Source organism: Macrobrachium rosenbergii, chromosome 55 (assembly GCF_040412425.1).
Source record: "Macrobrachium rosenbergii isolate ZJJX-2024 chromosome 55, ASM4041242v1, whole genome shotgun sequence".
NCBI classification, from domain to species: domain Eukaryota; kingdom Metazoa; phylum Arthropoda; class Malacostraca; order Decapoda; family Palaemonidae; genus Macrobrachium; species Macrobrachium rosenbergii.
Window position 1 is genome coordinate 55,539,619 of NC_089795.1, and position 16,623 is coordinate 55,556,241.

The following is a 16,623-nucleotide window of genomic DNA, read 5'->3' on the forward strand; positions in this document are numbered from 1 at the left end:
CAGAGAAACTGCGATACAGCATACAACGATGAAAAGAGTGAGGAAGGCAAAGGAACTCCATCAAGGAAAGCTTTCCAGGACTTCTCATCCTTCAAAATAGGAATGACAGGAGGGGAGGGAGCATAGAAAAGCCTGACTCCCCCCACCCCGAGACGGAGCAAGAACCGTAGACAGGAACCGTAAACAGAACAGCTCCTGGTCTTGGAGACAACTTGTCGAAATCGGAAACTCAGTCTAACAGTCTTGCAACATCAACCTCTGCTTCTTCCTCGTGTCAAGAGAGAGGGGGATCCATGCTGGAGGGCAAGCAGAGGTCTTGGACGAAAAGAATAATAAAGAATTAACTTGAACAGCAGGAAGCAAAAGACACGTCTGTCTCAGAAGTGGCAAAAAAGTAAAGTGAATGCATACCAACTGGATGGAGAGGATTCTTCCCTGTCCATTGGGAGCAACTACCAATATCCACATTGTTTTAAGTTAAAAGGCCAGCTCCAGCTTGCGCTGAACGTAGATCCCCTATGTATAGACCAAGGGTTTGTATACGTGTAGGAACAAACTACATTTTTGGAGTAACCCAGGTAGGCTAATGGGTTAGTGAGAAACTATTCATGGTAAAAGAGCATGTTTCAAGCTTAAAATAATATTTTTGAGAACAAGAAATTACATTAAGCATACTTTTTTTCTATGAGAATACAAACCTTTATCTTTTATATGGAATAAGCTGGTCAAGTCACTGAAGCCTGGTAACAAGCTAGATGAATAGCAATAAATGACCGAGGCAGTGTTGAACACACCCATCACTCAGTAAGCAGCATCACTCTATCAGCCAGCCATCTGTGCAGATATACTGGAATACTATGAATACTGTTGTTGCTTATTTCTCAACTAATTCTCTGGTTGACTGGTTAACAATTTTGGCTTTTTTATGGTTTATGATTACTGTGATTGTGGTGGAATGATGATCCCTACAATCTCTTCTAGAAAGAGTGATCAGCAAAGATGTCCTGGACTTGAACAAATGTGTGCTAGGCTCATGTTACATATGCTTATGCGTGGCCTACAGAGGTCAGCAATGCAGGCCATCATTCAACTGTGTTGAATGTGTCTCTATGGATCAAGGAGGAAGAAGGCAAGGAAGGGTCTGTCAGTTTCCCAAGGGTAATACACCACCAATATCACCCTTTCCCTATTCTGTGCTTGCCTTGAACCCTGTTACTTCTGTTGGGATGGTGTCTGCCAATTCTCCCTTTGCTGAGTCCAAAAAGGTTATGTGTAGACAAGACAACTAACTGGCTCTCCCTATGCCTGGTGCTGGTTACTGATGCACCTATCATTCCTACCAGTACCACTTGCATTCCCACCTGCCTCACCAGCCTCTGATAGTATTACTACTCAGAGACATTCCCAGGTAAGGAATGAGTTGCAGAAGGCATTGTGTCTTCCTGGAATATTTGGCTTCGGTCAAAAGTTCCCAGCACTGATCAGTCAGCAGATCCCTTCACTCTGACCTTGGATTCCTGCCCCTGTTGAACCCAAATCCACTATAGTCATGGATATTCCTGCTCTTTTCACTGTTCCTGCTGCTCTGGCAGTTCCTCCTTTCCATTCAGGAATATCTGCCATGGTTTTTTCTTAGGTGGACATGGGAAAGGACACAGAAACCCAGAGCTGACGGCAGTCAAAAAAGCTGACGGCAGTCAAAAAAGTAACAACTTGCTTTGTTTCCTCTTCAACCTCCTTCTCCCTACCTTCATTTTCCTCATCTCCGGATCAACAGAGGCATAAGAAAAAGCCCAGGAGACCGGGAAAACTTCTCACAGCTACTGCTCTTCCGTTGAGAGTGATCATTCCACAAGGCCAATCATAATCAATCGTAACTGCATGGGTCCATTCATGCTCAATACTCATTCACTCCTAGTCACCTGCACACCTTCTTAAGAAGGGACTGACCTTGACTCTTCTCAAGTTTGTGTTTCTTCAGATGCAAGTAAAGAAGAGTCTGCACTTTATTGGAAAACAAGCAAAGTTCTCTGAAGCTATCTTAGTGTTAATGAGATCTTGGTATGTATAAGGGTCATATAGTAAGCATAATATTATTTGGAAATAATTCTCAGTATACTGTAAAGTATAATTATTTGTATAAGTATTGGTTGTATGATTGTGTATGGTTGTATATATATGTGTATATATTATTAGTTAATATATATTTTGAGAAAGTATCTGATTTATAAACCTCTAAACGTCTTCCCAATCCACCCCCTTGACACCATAACTGATCTCACCTTTTTGAGGGCAAGAACCTTCTCTGAATTCCTTGCATAAGTCACAAAGCAGACAGACTCTGATATCCACTGAGGGCTTGCCTCAATAAAGGGCAACCAATAACCTTGTTTCAAGGTTTCAAATATCCACAGGTCTGTTCCTATCCCCACCAACTGTTCCAGCCCACCAGATGCATATCTGAATGCTGGTGGTCCAAAGTTTTATCTCCATCAGCAACAACCATTGGGAGATTTATGGAGAGATCTTCTACCTCCTCTGCTCAAACAAAAGGATGAGAGTAGAACTGGGATGGGAAAGATTGCTAGCCTAAGATTTCCTGAGAGGGTGGCATGAGGCTTATATGACTGTTACTGGTCACAGGAGTCATGACATCCCCTACTTACACATGAAATGGGAGCATGGCCCTTTTGGGTGGTATTCAACTCCACTTAGTTGCAAGAACTACCTCCCACCTAAGGAGTAAGTCTCCTATAAAAAAAGGTGATGGTTTGGATTTACATAGGAACAAATAAAAAATTTTAAGTCCAAAAACCTTTTAAGAAAAACCATCATCAAAAAGAAGAAACAAAAAGTACCGGTAATACATGTATAGGTTGAAAAAGCAGGTAATATAGGTTAAGAAACAGGGCTAAAATCAACAGAGGAAATGCCAGAATTGGTTAGGTCCTGGGGAGCAAAGTAAACATTCCTGTACTAACTAGCAGAAACACTTGAAATTATAATTTTCTTCCAACAGAGGGACTTGAGAGCCCAGGTGTGGTGGCAGGCAGGATTCTTTTTTAATGTCTGGGAAGGGAGCTCTCACACCTAAAGGCAATGATAAAGTGATGGGTTTTTGGTGAAAAAACAAATAATTTTTATAAAGTGCTGTATGGGTTACATTTAGCATAAACATTAAATAAAACTTACAGCTTTTGTCTCGTATAAGGCCATTTTCTGAAGTCCATTGATAATTGGGAGAAACTGGATCTGCGTGCTGGATGCCATGATAACATGAATCTGAAGACAATAATTCTCCAAAGGACTGCAAGAATAAAATTTCCACAATGAAAGATGCTGAGAAAATGAGATATGGGAGATGATGTAGACAAAATATGAAAAAAAAAAAAAAATCTGTACAAGCAAAATAATGCTGCTAATGCTGCTGTACCACAATGTATCTCTCACTTATACAGTGGAATCAGGGATAGCAAATTGAACACACACACACATACACGCATTAGTAGTGGCTAATCGGGAATGTTGACTAAAAGGAGGCATAAAAGATAAAACAGCCGGTTCTCTCCAGGGCTGTTGCATCCACAACTGTGTTCTCTAAAAGAAGAGTAGCAAGAAAATTACCTCAGTTTAGATTGAGACCTGATGTGGACTCAATATGAAAGAAACACCAATGTGATTACAGCAGTAATAGTGAAGTATATTGTAGTTAGGACATCATGTTAACTATGATGCGGTCATGAAGTCATATATTTTCTCCAAAAGTTCTATACCTGTATAAGGAAGGAGAGAGAGAGAGAGAGAGAGAGAGAGAGAAATTTTCATACTCTGTTCCCAGTATGAGAAAGTGAAATATGACTTTATTGCTAAGGACCAAGTTCAGACTTAGTTAATTTTGTCTCAAAACCCAGTTTTGACTCCTGAGAAGCAAGATATATAGTTTGGTGGAACTGTACAAAGAACGGGGACAATAAATGAAGGAAACCACAACTGAGAATAATTTCCTTTTTGAAGAATTGATTTTTCTTAAGAAGAAACAAACTCAGTTCCTAAATTAAATATACAGTAAAACCCAATGGCTGCCACCAGCATTACCTTAATAATTACTCAATCTATATACATATAGTAATTAAACTGGTGGCATGAAACGTAGGATTAAAATGTTGGCAGTTCAACTGGGATAAAAAGTAGTTGGTAGTGCCGTGAGATAAGCAGTGACAGTAGGAAAAAAAGAAAAAAAACATTAACTGGTGATAACATCAAGAATAAACCAAACAAAATTGCTTAATGACCACTAAAATGAAAATAAAAAATGTTAAATTCTTCGACAAGATAGTTCATCACAGTACTATCTGAGGGAAGTTCACAAACAACCATCCCAAATTCATCCAAATACAACGCACAAGAGATTGAAGAGAGAGAGAAAGAAATTATGCTGCCACAAGAATTAAAAGAAAAAAAGAAAATGGAAAGGGCAATTATTTGAAGATTTAAACAAGAAAATACGTAAACAAAAAGAAGAAAAATGGAAAGGGCAATTATTTGAAGATTTAAAAAAGAAAATAAAGAAAAAGAAGAAAAATGGAAAGGGCAATTAGCTAAAGCAACAATAAAGAAAAATTACATTTTTATAATAAAATAAAGTTTTATAATATATATACTTACCAAGTAATTACATTGCTGTTACAGTAATATATCATTATGAGGAGCTTGGATTATTCTGTCTGTGCATCTTTTTCTTTATGTGCAGCCTAAATACACAAGCATCTTGCTTTTTTTCTTTTAAATTCGTGTTGGCCTACATAAGCAATCCTGCATGTCAAATGTTAATATCATTGTGAGATTAGGCCTACATGACAAACTCACATTTTGAGGCAATGACAAGGCATAGGCCTACATGTCAATTTCTTATATTTTGAGGCAATGACAGGGCATAGGCCTACATGTCAATTTCTTATATTTTGAGGCAATGACAGGGAATAGGCATACACATCAATTTCTTATATTTTGAGGCAATGACAGGGCTACACATAAATTTCTTATGTTTTGAGGCAATGACAGAGCATAGGCCTACATGTCAATTTCTTATATTTTGAGACAATAAGGTTAGGCCCACACACATCAGTCTCCTATTGTAAATAGTTTTCTATCTGTATCTGTTGGAAATAGTAGCATTTAATTAATATATCAGCTCCAACCCCACAGTATATAATGCATATGTATATGGTGAAATGTACACATACAGTAAAGCACATGCATATACACAAACAGGTGTATGTGCATTGATGGCCATAGTAGAGTCACTTATACCACAGAAAATATAAGTAAAATTTGTGGGCATGTAGCCGAAGGCACAAACAGACCAATCATAGGGCTGTCTCAGCCTTACACACAACTATCAAACTGCTCTAAATGATATTATATTGAAAATATGTATTTACAAAAGGGAAAACAAATGATATTACTGTGTTAAGTAAATACATGGCTGTTGTAGCATTTCTATGAAAATGATGGCTATGGTAGAAAGGCATCATAAGATACATAACAAAATGAGAAAAAAAGAAATGATAGCTGTAAAAGTTATAAATGAGTTGATCCAAACCAGTCTGTGAGCTCTCTCTCTCTCTCTCTCTCTCTCTGTTGTTAAGAGAATATTCTAGCATAGACTATATTCATAAAAATCTCGATCACTCTTAATTAAAACAAATGACTAAATTTCAACTAACAATATTAGGCAGATAATTCTTTATGCTAGTATTTTATGAATACGTCTATGTATACTGTATTCTGTAATGTTAGGTTACCATACAAAACATTTTTGAAGACACTACAAGCACCATAACAGCAGCAACAAAAACAAGAATAACCACAACAAGACCCGCAATAAAATGGCAGAATATAAGAAAGGTCTACAATCCAACATCATATGCTGCATAAACCGACAAAAAGGCTTAGGACATTATAGGTCTACATCACTTTTTATGATCCTGTTATTTTGAAAGGAGATAATGTCCAAAAGAAAATTCTCAGCAAATTATATCCAGTATGACTCATATACAGTAGCCTATCATACTGTAACTTTAAGTTAAAAATAAGCATATACTGGTTTTTTAGAGTGCAGTCACTGCTTGTCATCTCACCAAATGTGTAAGTGATTGCAATGAAATAGGTTTTATGACTATTAAAATGTTCTAAAATTTCCTAAAATTAATATGAAACACCAGTCTGCATAGCTCTGAGACAGTCTTTGTGTTTAAATTTAAGATGGTGAACACTCTTGACAATATCAGACGGTAATTATCATTGTCCTGCAATTTAAGTGCACCGATTCGAACGCAGACATTGCCTGTGTCACCTCCATGGTCAGGTGAACCTCATTTACAGAAAACAACATTGCAGCATCATGGAGCAATCCTGACTTCATTCACATTTCCCTATTTTTTTACTATTTTTAGGGAGATGTGTATTATGATTTTATTTCAGGGGTTAACTTAATGTTTCCTTTTGATAATCAGCAGAACTTATTTTAGTATGGTAAAACAACTGTTGCTAAAGTAATGAAGATGAAAAGAACCTAATGAAGATGAACAGAACCACAAATTAAACAACTTTCAAAACCACTGCCAATCAATCAACTTCAAGGAATGGTTGTGACATAAGCAGTAGGCGGGGCGAAGCTGCAAAGAGTGGTGGATTTTGCAGTATTATTTTATAAATTGCCAACACTCAATATGAAATTGTAACCTATAATTTTAAAAAGAGCTCTTCATTCTCGTTATTTTGAACCGAGTACACACTATGCACAAATGATAAATAAAAAAATTTATCAAAATTACAATTTTTAAAAGTAAATTGTATTTTTCCTAACTATACAAACCTGAGGTCCTTTACATTAGGAATTACCTTCAGTGAAGCTGGAAATGGCTGTTAAACAGTCGCCGCCAAGCACCGTAGACTCCTGATTATCATAAGAACAATCATTGGGCTTGGTCCCTTCTTGGTTCCCAAAGAAAACTGAGGAGGGACAGGCACAGAACCAGTCTTAGACGCAGAATCTGAAACAAGAGCGTGGCCCTAGAAACATGACCCCAGGGGGAATGCGAATCAATTCCCACCCCAAGGGACGGGAAGAGCCAATGAGAGAACCCACTGTCTCCCCAGAGAGAGGAAGTCCCTTAGAACTCCCAGGAGGACTTGTAAAGGGAACCTCATCCCTGCTTCTCCAGGTGCTCAGACCATCAGGACCGAGACATCGGTTGGGAACCTGGTGAGCAATCGGTGAAGTGCCAGCAAGAAGCGTCAAGACACCTGCATGTCTTGGCACTTTCTCTCACCCTGTGCCTGAACAGGGATGGTGAGAGGTCTCTCCCGCACCGGTTCAGGATCCCTGAGATTTCGTAGAATCTCAAGCACTCGGTGTGACTTGCGAACAAGCACCCAACACAGTACCAGTCTCAGAAATGAACTTCTTAGAACTGGCGACAGGAGCGCAAACCGAAGTCTGCACGCCCACTGCTCCCAAAATGCAAGACCCCGATGGGGAATGCAAGTCGGTTCCCAAACCTGAAGGTCTGTAAGAGCCAGCATGAGAACCCACTGCCTTCTCGGAAGGAGGCAGCCCCTAGAAATTCCTTGCAGGATCCTTAGGAGGAAGGAGGACCAGCCTCCCTCTTCTTCGGCTGAAGAGCCTCAGAAGAAGGCGAGGAGGCAGGAGACTAAGATGAAGATGAAGACAAAGACAAAGAGGAGGACAATGACACTTGCGTTCTTCGATCTCCTTCGACACTTCTACAGGATGGTGAACAGGTCCCCCACCAAAAGGTGCAGGAACCACAGGAACTGCCAGGGCAGCTCAGGCAGGAAGCATGGCAGGAGTGGTCCTGGCAGCAGAAACACCAGAAGCAGGAACAGGAACAACCAGGACAGCTGGGGCAGGAGGCACAACAGGAGTGGCCCAGGCGGCAGGAGCTTCAGGAATGTCAGAAGCAGAGACACGAGCAACCAAGGTAACTGGAGCAGGAAGCACGACAGGAGCAGCCTGACTTCAGGAGAAGCAGGAGCTACCAGGGCATCAGGAGCAATTAAAGCAGGAGGCACAGCAGGAGCAGATGGACCAAGAGTATGACAGCATGCAGGAGAGCCAGAAGAACAGCGGTTGGCCCACCTTGTTGGAGTCACAGGGTTAAAGAACATTAACACCTGCATGGGGACCTTCGCAATTGCCATCAACATAACTGAGGTTGTCATCAAAATGATCACTGTATGAGTCCCCACAAGGAACTCCACAGAAGTAAGGATATCCAACACCAATGGAGAAAGATGTTCAGACATTACTGCCACTGTGCCTTTACAATGCTTGTTGTCAACCTGAAGAAAAAAGCAGAGAAAATTAGTAGAGGGAGACTCCTCTCGCTGCAAGGGAAGATTGCCCTTCCAAGCAAGAGGAGACCCCTGAGAGAAGGATGTCTCGAAAGCGACCCCCCTGCCAATGATCTTCACCTGATGAAGTGGGCGAAGACGACGAAGGGGTGAAGGGGGCAAAGACGACGAAGGGGTGAACTCTCCTGAGGGATAGCAAGGGGAAATTCACAAGGGGGAGAATGAAGGAGGAAGGACTGGAAGCAAGAGCGCCGTCGGAGACGTATATCCTACTGACAATGTCCCGGCAACTCCCCCAAAACCGTTCCCCCATTACACAGCACAGGTGACCAAGAACAAAACTCGGTACGGATGAATTATAGTCATGCCCAACCCAGAAGTGCAAAAGGCACGAGAACAACATCAAAGGGTGACTGGTAGCGGGTAAAACCCTTGCCGCCAACTACAGGGCATAGATGGCGGGGGTGGTGGCCTTCTAACAGGGGAAAAATGATTCGTGGGTTTGTAAAATGTTAAATAATATCAAACACACAAATATAAACACTAGGTAATAAACAAGAGAGATACCACCAGGATAAAAAGTTGAAAAAAGGCAGTCAGGGCAGAGAGCACGATCACAGGTCTGCACTGCACGACGGCCGAAAGCAAATTGAAATGTTTACATTTGGGGAGGCGGGCCTCCCATCTCCCGGACAGTGGTTACTGCCTAACCACCTTGTTCCAGAGTTTAACGGCCGTTTCCAGCTTTGCAGAAGGTAATTCCTAATGTAAAGGACCGATGGCTTGTATACTGTGTATGAACAATTACAACTTATAAGGTAAGACAATACCGGCCACTACCCTCCATAGCTAATGTGGCAAAATTGGGTAATTCTATATATTAGCTCCATGCCTGTTTTTACCTTTTCAACTGTTTTTTTCTACACTTTTAGGGATTCTGATACTGGCGGTGCATCTGTTTGTTGTTGGCCAAATGGAATGTCCCTTCGCCATGTTTAGTACTGGCCCAGGGGAGTTGGGTACCCATACGTTAACAAGTTATTTCACTTGCCAGACGGGATATGAACCGTTCGAAACAGACGTACCCGTGCTCTGTCTTGTGAAGATCGAGTATGGAAACCCCTTGCTGATGGACTTCAGGGGTTAATTACACTCGAGCGCCAAATATTAAAGGTAAATTCATAATCAGCAACCAAAAAACTGTAGAAAAAGCTAAGTTAGAAGGCAGTCACCACCGTGGAGCTACTATGTAGTTCTACCCAAAATTGTAACCAGTAAACACCCCTAAGTTATGTTAGGTTGGTATTTTTAGGTTCTTTTAGTGCCCTATCATTTCCTAGCCATTTTTGCTTGAAAAACCCAAAATGGTTTTCCTTGCAAAAATGGCTGGCTGGAGTCTTATTGGCAACTTATAAAATTTTACCGATTTTGCCATGGGGTAGTTTGCAGAACAACAGGATCTGGCTCTAATACTACCTCCTAACGGAAGCTCTGTCCATTGTCTCTAATGTTTAAGAGTTACTTGTGGGGGGGGGGATCAGAAGGGGGGCGAAGCCACACACCCCTACGTCAGGGAACAGCGGTCTAAATGAGGTTAGGAAGGTAAGGTCAGGTCTGGTCATGACATGGCATTCTAGGAAAGGTTAGGTTTGTTTTCGTCTGCTGAACCTATTCCCGTTGTTCTATACTCGCTCCCAAACTACGCTTAGTTTTAAGCTTCTGCAACCTCTCGTCCTGAAGAGGTGCCCAAAATTCATGTTAGCCTAAGCAATTACTTAGCCTCAGCTATCTACGCTAGGCCTCATTACATTAACCAGCATACGTGAGGTGTTTCAATCTTCATTGATCTGCTTACCTAAATATTCATAATCATGACGGGTCCGTCACTTACTCCACACGATTTTAGGCCTAAACCCAATTCACATACTGATGAATCTGACACAAGATGGGTAGGGATGGGTACGCCTACCGAAGTAGCAGTAGTAGTAGAAGGCGAGATTTACCTTTGAAACGGCTCCCTACCTCGTTTTATTCTTGATTCCCTTGTGTGTGCGTGTGTGTGTGTGTTTAAGTTTTTATTTATATCTGTAAATGCAATAACGCAATAACATAAATCTTTTATAAATTCTTTCATATTTTCAATTTCTTCTTTCGGCAGATCTGTAAATAAAAGTATATTAGCTATCAATTCTTCTTTATTTTCTTGATATGGCTGCTACACAAATCTATATCTATTTCTGATGTCACTATATTATGATGGGCACCATAGTAAGAAATGTTCTAAGTTTTCAGTTTTTTTCTCACAGCATAAACATTTGGTATCTTCCCCTCTTAGCCTATTCCCATCGTTTAATTCTAGAGTGCCTAGTCCGACCCTACTGGTTAGCATTGTTTTTCCTGTTATCATACCAGACTTCTTTTATGTTTTCTGTGGATTTTTAAGGTTGTCTTGTCATTCGTTTCTGTCAAAGCAGCAGCAGCAGCAGAACTATTAGTAGTATAAGTAGACGAGACGTCTTTGAAACAGCTCCCTTTCTCGTTCTATTTCTCTTTTGCTTGTGGTTGTGGAAGTACATTACCGCTGTAGCACCAGATATTTTGATAAATTTCTTTCTTTTTTTAATTTCTTCTTTCGAAAGACCTGCGAATAGTGAGATGATAGCTATCAGTTTAGCTTTATCCCTATACCGTACAGGAATAGCTCTCGTTAGGTTTGTAAAGTCGCCCCTCAACGTGTTCTCTATAGTGAACATCCCATTTTCTGCGGTGCCTTCACATCGACCTGGGGTCGACCAGAACCATATGTTTATCACCATAATTGTAAACTGTATATTTATTGTCTTTCCAAATGATCATGCTTTAATGTACATGTAACGAAGTATTTATGTTATGCATCTGACATTATTGATCACCATGTTTTCTGTATGACCCTGTCCTGTTTTGTAGAGAATTAGTTTGACCTCAGGTCACCTGTAAATCTTTGTACCCGCAGTCTCTGCGAAGTAGGCAGTCACTTCCTTCAGTTTCTTCACTACCATAGCAATGGCTGCCTTTTGCTTGAACTTCTGCTGGTCCTTACTCGTAATAATATACCATTTTTGGCTACATGACACAAAGCCTACAGCACATAAATTCAATTTTTCAGTCTGTGTCTGCTTTGCTTTATTCTTAACAGGAATACAGATTTTGGTTGTGTTCAGGCTTGTAACACTCCAAGTACCTACATTTAGTCTCCTTGTTTCCAGCTACCGGACATCACAAGATCTTCATATTTCTTGCACTTGGATCTTAAGGCTTTGTAGTGACAAGTGTATCCAAAAAAAGCGTGAAGAATTCGAGAAGTTAAGAGGGCATTGTGGTAAATAGCGACCAGCAGATTCTACAATATATATATATATATATATATATATATATATATATATATATATATATATATATATATATATATATATATATATATATATATATATATATATATATAATATATATATATACACACACACACAGTAAAAACCCCGTATTTGCGGGAGATGCATACCGTACCCCTCGCGAATACTTAGAACCCTTCTAAAAACACTTAGAACTGCCTATTTTGATAGTTCAAACACGCAAAAAAAGAGCTAAATATGCTTATACAGGTATTATCCTACTTACGATGGGGTTAGGTTCCAAAAAAACCCATCGTTTGCTGGAAAAAAATTATCTCGCATATAGCCTAGCCTACACTAGGGTATTTGGTACCATGTATACATATATGGTACCCTACCCTACACTATAAAGTATACTCTACACATACACGGTATGGTAATTATTATCAGCTAATTCTGGAGGTTCATGCAGAATGACTTATGGTAATTTAATAAAAAGATAAATTGAATAACAAACAAGAATTAGCTTAGCCTACACTACGGTATACCGTATACAGATACAGTAGCCTAGCCTAAATTATACTTTACTCTATTCACATATTATACAAACATCAACATAATGAATATGCATCTTTTCCACGGATCTTTTAAAATGTTATGCCTTAATTCACTGTATCCATTAATATTGTATATATTCTTATATTGCTTTTGTATTATAAATTGCGATCATAGCAATCAATGTTTTGGTTTGGAAATCGATTACGCGGTAAGTGTATTTCGGTATTTAACTTGGTTCAGAGCACTTTTCTTGCTTCCAGTTAGAGTAAATGAATCTCTAGATACTTTATTTGTATGGGCAAGGTTATTTTTCGTTATACGAAGTGTTTATAAGTCGAAATATAACTTAGCTGTTTTTTTTTCGTTAATACATGACGTTGGCCATTTGGAGGCATTATTTTGTGTAAAAAAATCAAGATTCCGTTCGAAATTTTCGCTTGATTTCATCATAATACGAGGTTTATCTATTTATCGGTGTAAAAATAGTTGTAATATATTCTTTCATGCCCAGTAGTTTTGATTAAAATACTTTCTCTCCAAATTTTAATTACGGTCGAGTTTCATCCATGTTGCCGATGCACGATAATTTATAGTCATTATCAGCTTGAACATTGTTTTCTCAGCTTCAGCTACAACTTGCAGCTTAAATTTAGCAGTATATTTCCTTGCCGATCTTTTATCCATACCGAATAAGGTTGTAATGTAAAAATATATCAGTCCTATTCTACTTAACTTCATTTGTACCATAACTAGGGTAATTGTGTTTTACCGTACGATGGTTGAAATACTGTACAAGCAAAACGGCTGTTATTATCAGATTTGGTAAAAAGCAAAACAACAGTTTCTCGGTTGGTTGATTATGGCTGTACGCATTTACGCAAGAGTATAACGTTACTAACAATACTTTTATCATTCTCTTTTACTTTTGTAACTAGAAGATGGGATAAAGAGATGGAGGAAATGAAGTTGGTCGACTGTAATTTGGTCTCTCTCGCTGTCTGCGCCCGCGCGAAACTTAAAAATATTTTTTATAAATATTGTCGTATTGGTATTAATTGCTTACCCCATTGCAAAATCGAATTATCGTAACTTGAGCACTACCTGAGTATTTTAATAATTTTATCAAAGGAACAAGTAATGCTTTATGGGAAGCACTAAGCCACAGTATTCAATACCTTATGTTCCAAATAGAAGTGATAATGGCAAGTATTGCAAGGTGAAATACTCACCTTGTGCATGCTCGCTTTTCCTTAATTAAGGGTATCACTCTCACACTAAAGGCTACTGCTAATACAGTGCATTTTTTCACTCTGATTCATACAGGGGCATATACCCAAAACAGTGATAGTGGTTTTCAATGACTCAAATAAAAGTACCATTCTGTTTCATTGGAGATGAAGCTTTCCCACTGAAGCCTGACCTAATGAGGTCTTACCTTTAAAAGGAACCAGATTACTTCAAAAAGATATTCAACCACAGTTGAGCAGAGCCAGGCAAACAGTAGAAAATGCTTTTGGAATGTTAGGTATGAAGTTTGGTGCACTTAAAATGGAAATGGAAAAAACTTTAGAGGTACCTAAAGCAAGTTACAAGTGTCTGTGCACTTCATCTCATTCAAAATGAAAACAAATTTAGTTCTCTTGGTGACTTTGGCAATACAGTTGATGATTTCTACTGTTCAGACATGAGCTTGACACCAAGAAGCACAAGGCCTCCCACAGAAACTATGTCACTTCATGAAACTGAGAGAATATTTTGTATCCACAGGTAGAGCTGTTGAGTGGCAGGACAGAATGATCCACTATTACATATGCCTAGTGTATGTAGCGATCTCCTTCCAAAAGGTAGCTATTGCATCCTGATCTTATACAGCACATCAATCTTGTAATGAATTGATCAGGTTGACTAGTAGCATGGTGTTTGCACCTCCATGGACTCTCCTTGAATGATAAAAAATTGGTCCATCCAAATCAGTGAACTAAATCAATTAGATCAGTGCAATCTGGATTAACTCAATTCACCTGGTGTGACAGTTCCATTAGTTACTGTGGCAAATTGAGGTAAATTATGAATCATGTTGATTTGAGTAGAGTCAATTTGCTTGGTGTAAACGTAGCATACATATCCCATGTGTGTGGCCTTAAACTAAAACACTACAATGAACACCAGTGGGACTGATGCCAGTTCAAAGCACAAGCTTTGAACTGGTAGACAACCCCATCAAAGACAAGTTGCCCTCTCTGATGGAATTTGTTTCCACCTGAATCGAGACTGTAGCACAAAACATGAATCATGTTGATTTGAATAGAGTCAATTTGCTTGATGTAAATGCAGCCTACATATCCCATGTGCATGGGCTCAAGTCCCATGAATATCGGTGAGACTGATGCCAGTCCAAAGCATGAGTTTTGAACTACTAGACAACCCCACAGAAGACAAATTGTTCTCTCTGATGGAATCCAACATGGATGAGTTGTTTCCAACTGAAATGAGACTGTAGCACTAAACCTAACAGACAGGCTGATGACCAAACCTTACCCGACTTTTTACCTACTGTAGAATGCCACTGTAAATGGTTAGGGACATGTCTACAAATTCTAGCACATCTTCCAGCATCAAACTTATCTCTGCCAACAAAGACAAAGCCTGGAAGAGCCAGGAGGGTAGGCTGGAAACTGAATTGGTGCTTCAGAGAGGGAGAGGGGAGATTGGTAGCTCTTGAAAACAGTCTTTTAAACTGTACTGAAGGACCAAAGAATATCCCTACTGGTGGCAGTGTGAAAAAAAAGCAGTGTATCTTAGTGTTCCCCTTTGCCTCCCTCAGGCTGGGGTTGGAGGGGACTAGCAAAATAGACGGGAAGAATTCTGGTTCCTTCCCACAGTTTAAAGGTCTGAACCCTCCTGATACCAGACATTAAAGGTATGGCCATCCCCATAGGTTTGACTGCAGTACCCTTCGAGGTATAAGAGAGCTTACAGACTGGATGGTGGAACAAGTTTTCCCGGCTACCAAAACAGCATAAAGAGCTCATGGCCGATCTGTTCTGCTGAGTAAGAACACTCTCAGCCTAAACTTGTCATGACAGGAGCAGAGACAGAGTTGTCTCAGGACAAAGCTTGCCCATAGGTAGCACTTGTTAAAGAAAAAGTCACCACCATTCCTACTTACATGCAACCACAACTAACTTTGCCCACTCACTGCTGAACCTTGATGCTGCCAGGAAGGAAGCCATGGCAACTGACTCCTAGTAGTCAGCAAACTGATGAAAAAAATAGGCATCGTATGACTGGCTGAATGCTTATGCACACATTAGGAACAGACAAACAGTGTGTAGCACAATCATGTGCACATGTCTTGCCACATTACTCAGAGCTATTGTACTAGAGCAACCTTTTGCAAATGAACCTTTTGTATGCTTGTGCACTTGGAGAGTTTTGGACAAACCAGGCACAGCCTGAGGGTCTGCATGGTCTCATACATACAGATCATCACCATACCCAGTGGTACCACACAGCACTGACAACATATACAGTATACTGATGATGTAGTCACTTTTTGGTGAGTAAACACTTGCAAGTGTTGAGGACATGTTTGGTAACATTGACGCTTAATGAGTTGCAAACTGCAAATGAAATCTAATGGAATGGAATGGAATAGAATGGAATGGAATATAGAGTTTAGGACAAAGGCCAAGCACTGAGACCTATGAGGTCATTCAGCGCTGGAAAGGAAGCAGTAGGTAGGGTTGAAAGGTGTAACAGGAGGAAAATCTTGCAGCTGCATTAGAGATAATTGTTAGGAAAGGGTGGATAGCAAGATAGAAGAAAGATAAAAAGAATGGAGGTACAGTAAACGCAATGAATGGGGTTGCAGCTAGGGCCAAAGGGACGCTGCAAGAACTTTTAGTAATGCCTACAGTGTGCCCCATGAGGTGCCCTGACAGCATTATGCCCCTACGGGAAAACGAAATCTAATGACATAGTCAACTCTTTCCATGTGTGTTACCTACATCCCCCCCAAAATGATACATCCAGAAAATACAGGAATTAGCCATAAATGGAAGGAAACCTAGGGCACGGTCATTCTCCTTACTTGTCACTATTTAGGTGGTGCCACTTTGTACAATTAATCTTAAAAAGACTGTCCTTACTATTTTATTTCTAATCATGTTCAAGTGATTTCTGTATTGTTTTCATATAAACATTGGCTGTATGTCTAGTCTTTTGTAATTGTGTAAAACCAATAATTGACAACCAGTGTGAATGGAGTTTGCCTGAAATAGAGGTAGAGGGATAGGGGGAATAGAAACGCAGGAGA

At 39.8% G+C, this 16,623-nt stretch overlaps 1 protein-coding gene across 1 annotated transcript in view; it reads right to left on the reverse strand.

Annotated features, from left to right (window-relative positions):
• Positions 1 to 10,378, reverse strand: part of FIG4 (polyphosphoinositide phosphatase FIG4) — a 147,008-nt gene extending 136,630 nt beyond the window's left edge. Inside the window, 2 exon segments of the mRNA XM_067099669.1 lie at positions 3,193 to 3,307; positions 10,235 to 10,378. Of these exon segments, the coding sequence (XP_066955770.1) occupies positions 3,193 to 3,270 (78 nt within the window). The 5' untranslated portion in view covers positions 3,271 to 3,307; positions 10,235 to 10,378.
• Between the last annotated feature and the right edge of the window lie 6,245 nt (positions 10,379 to 16,623).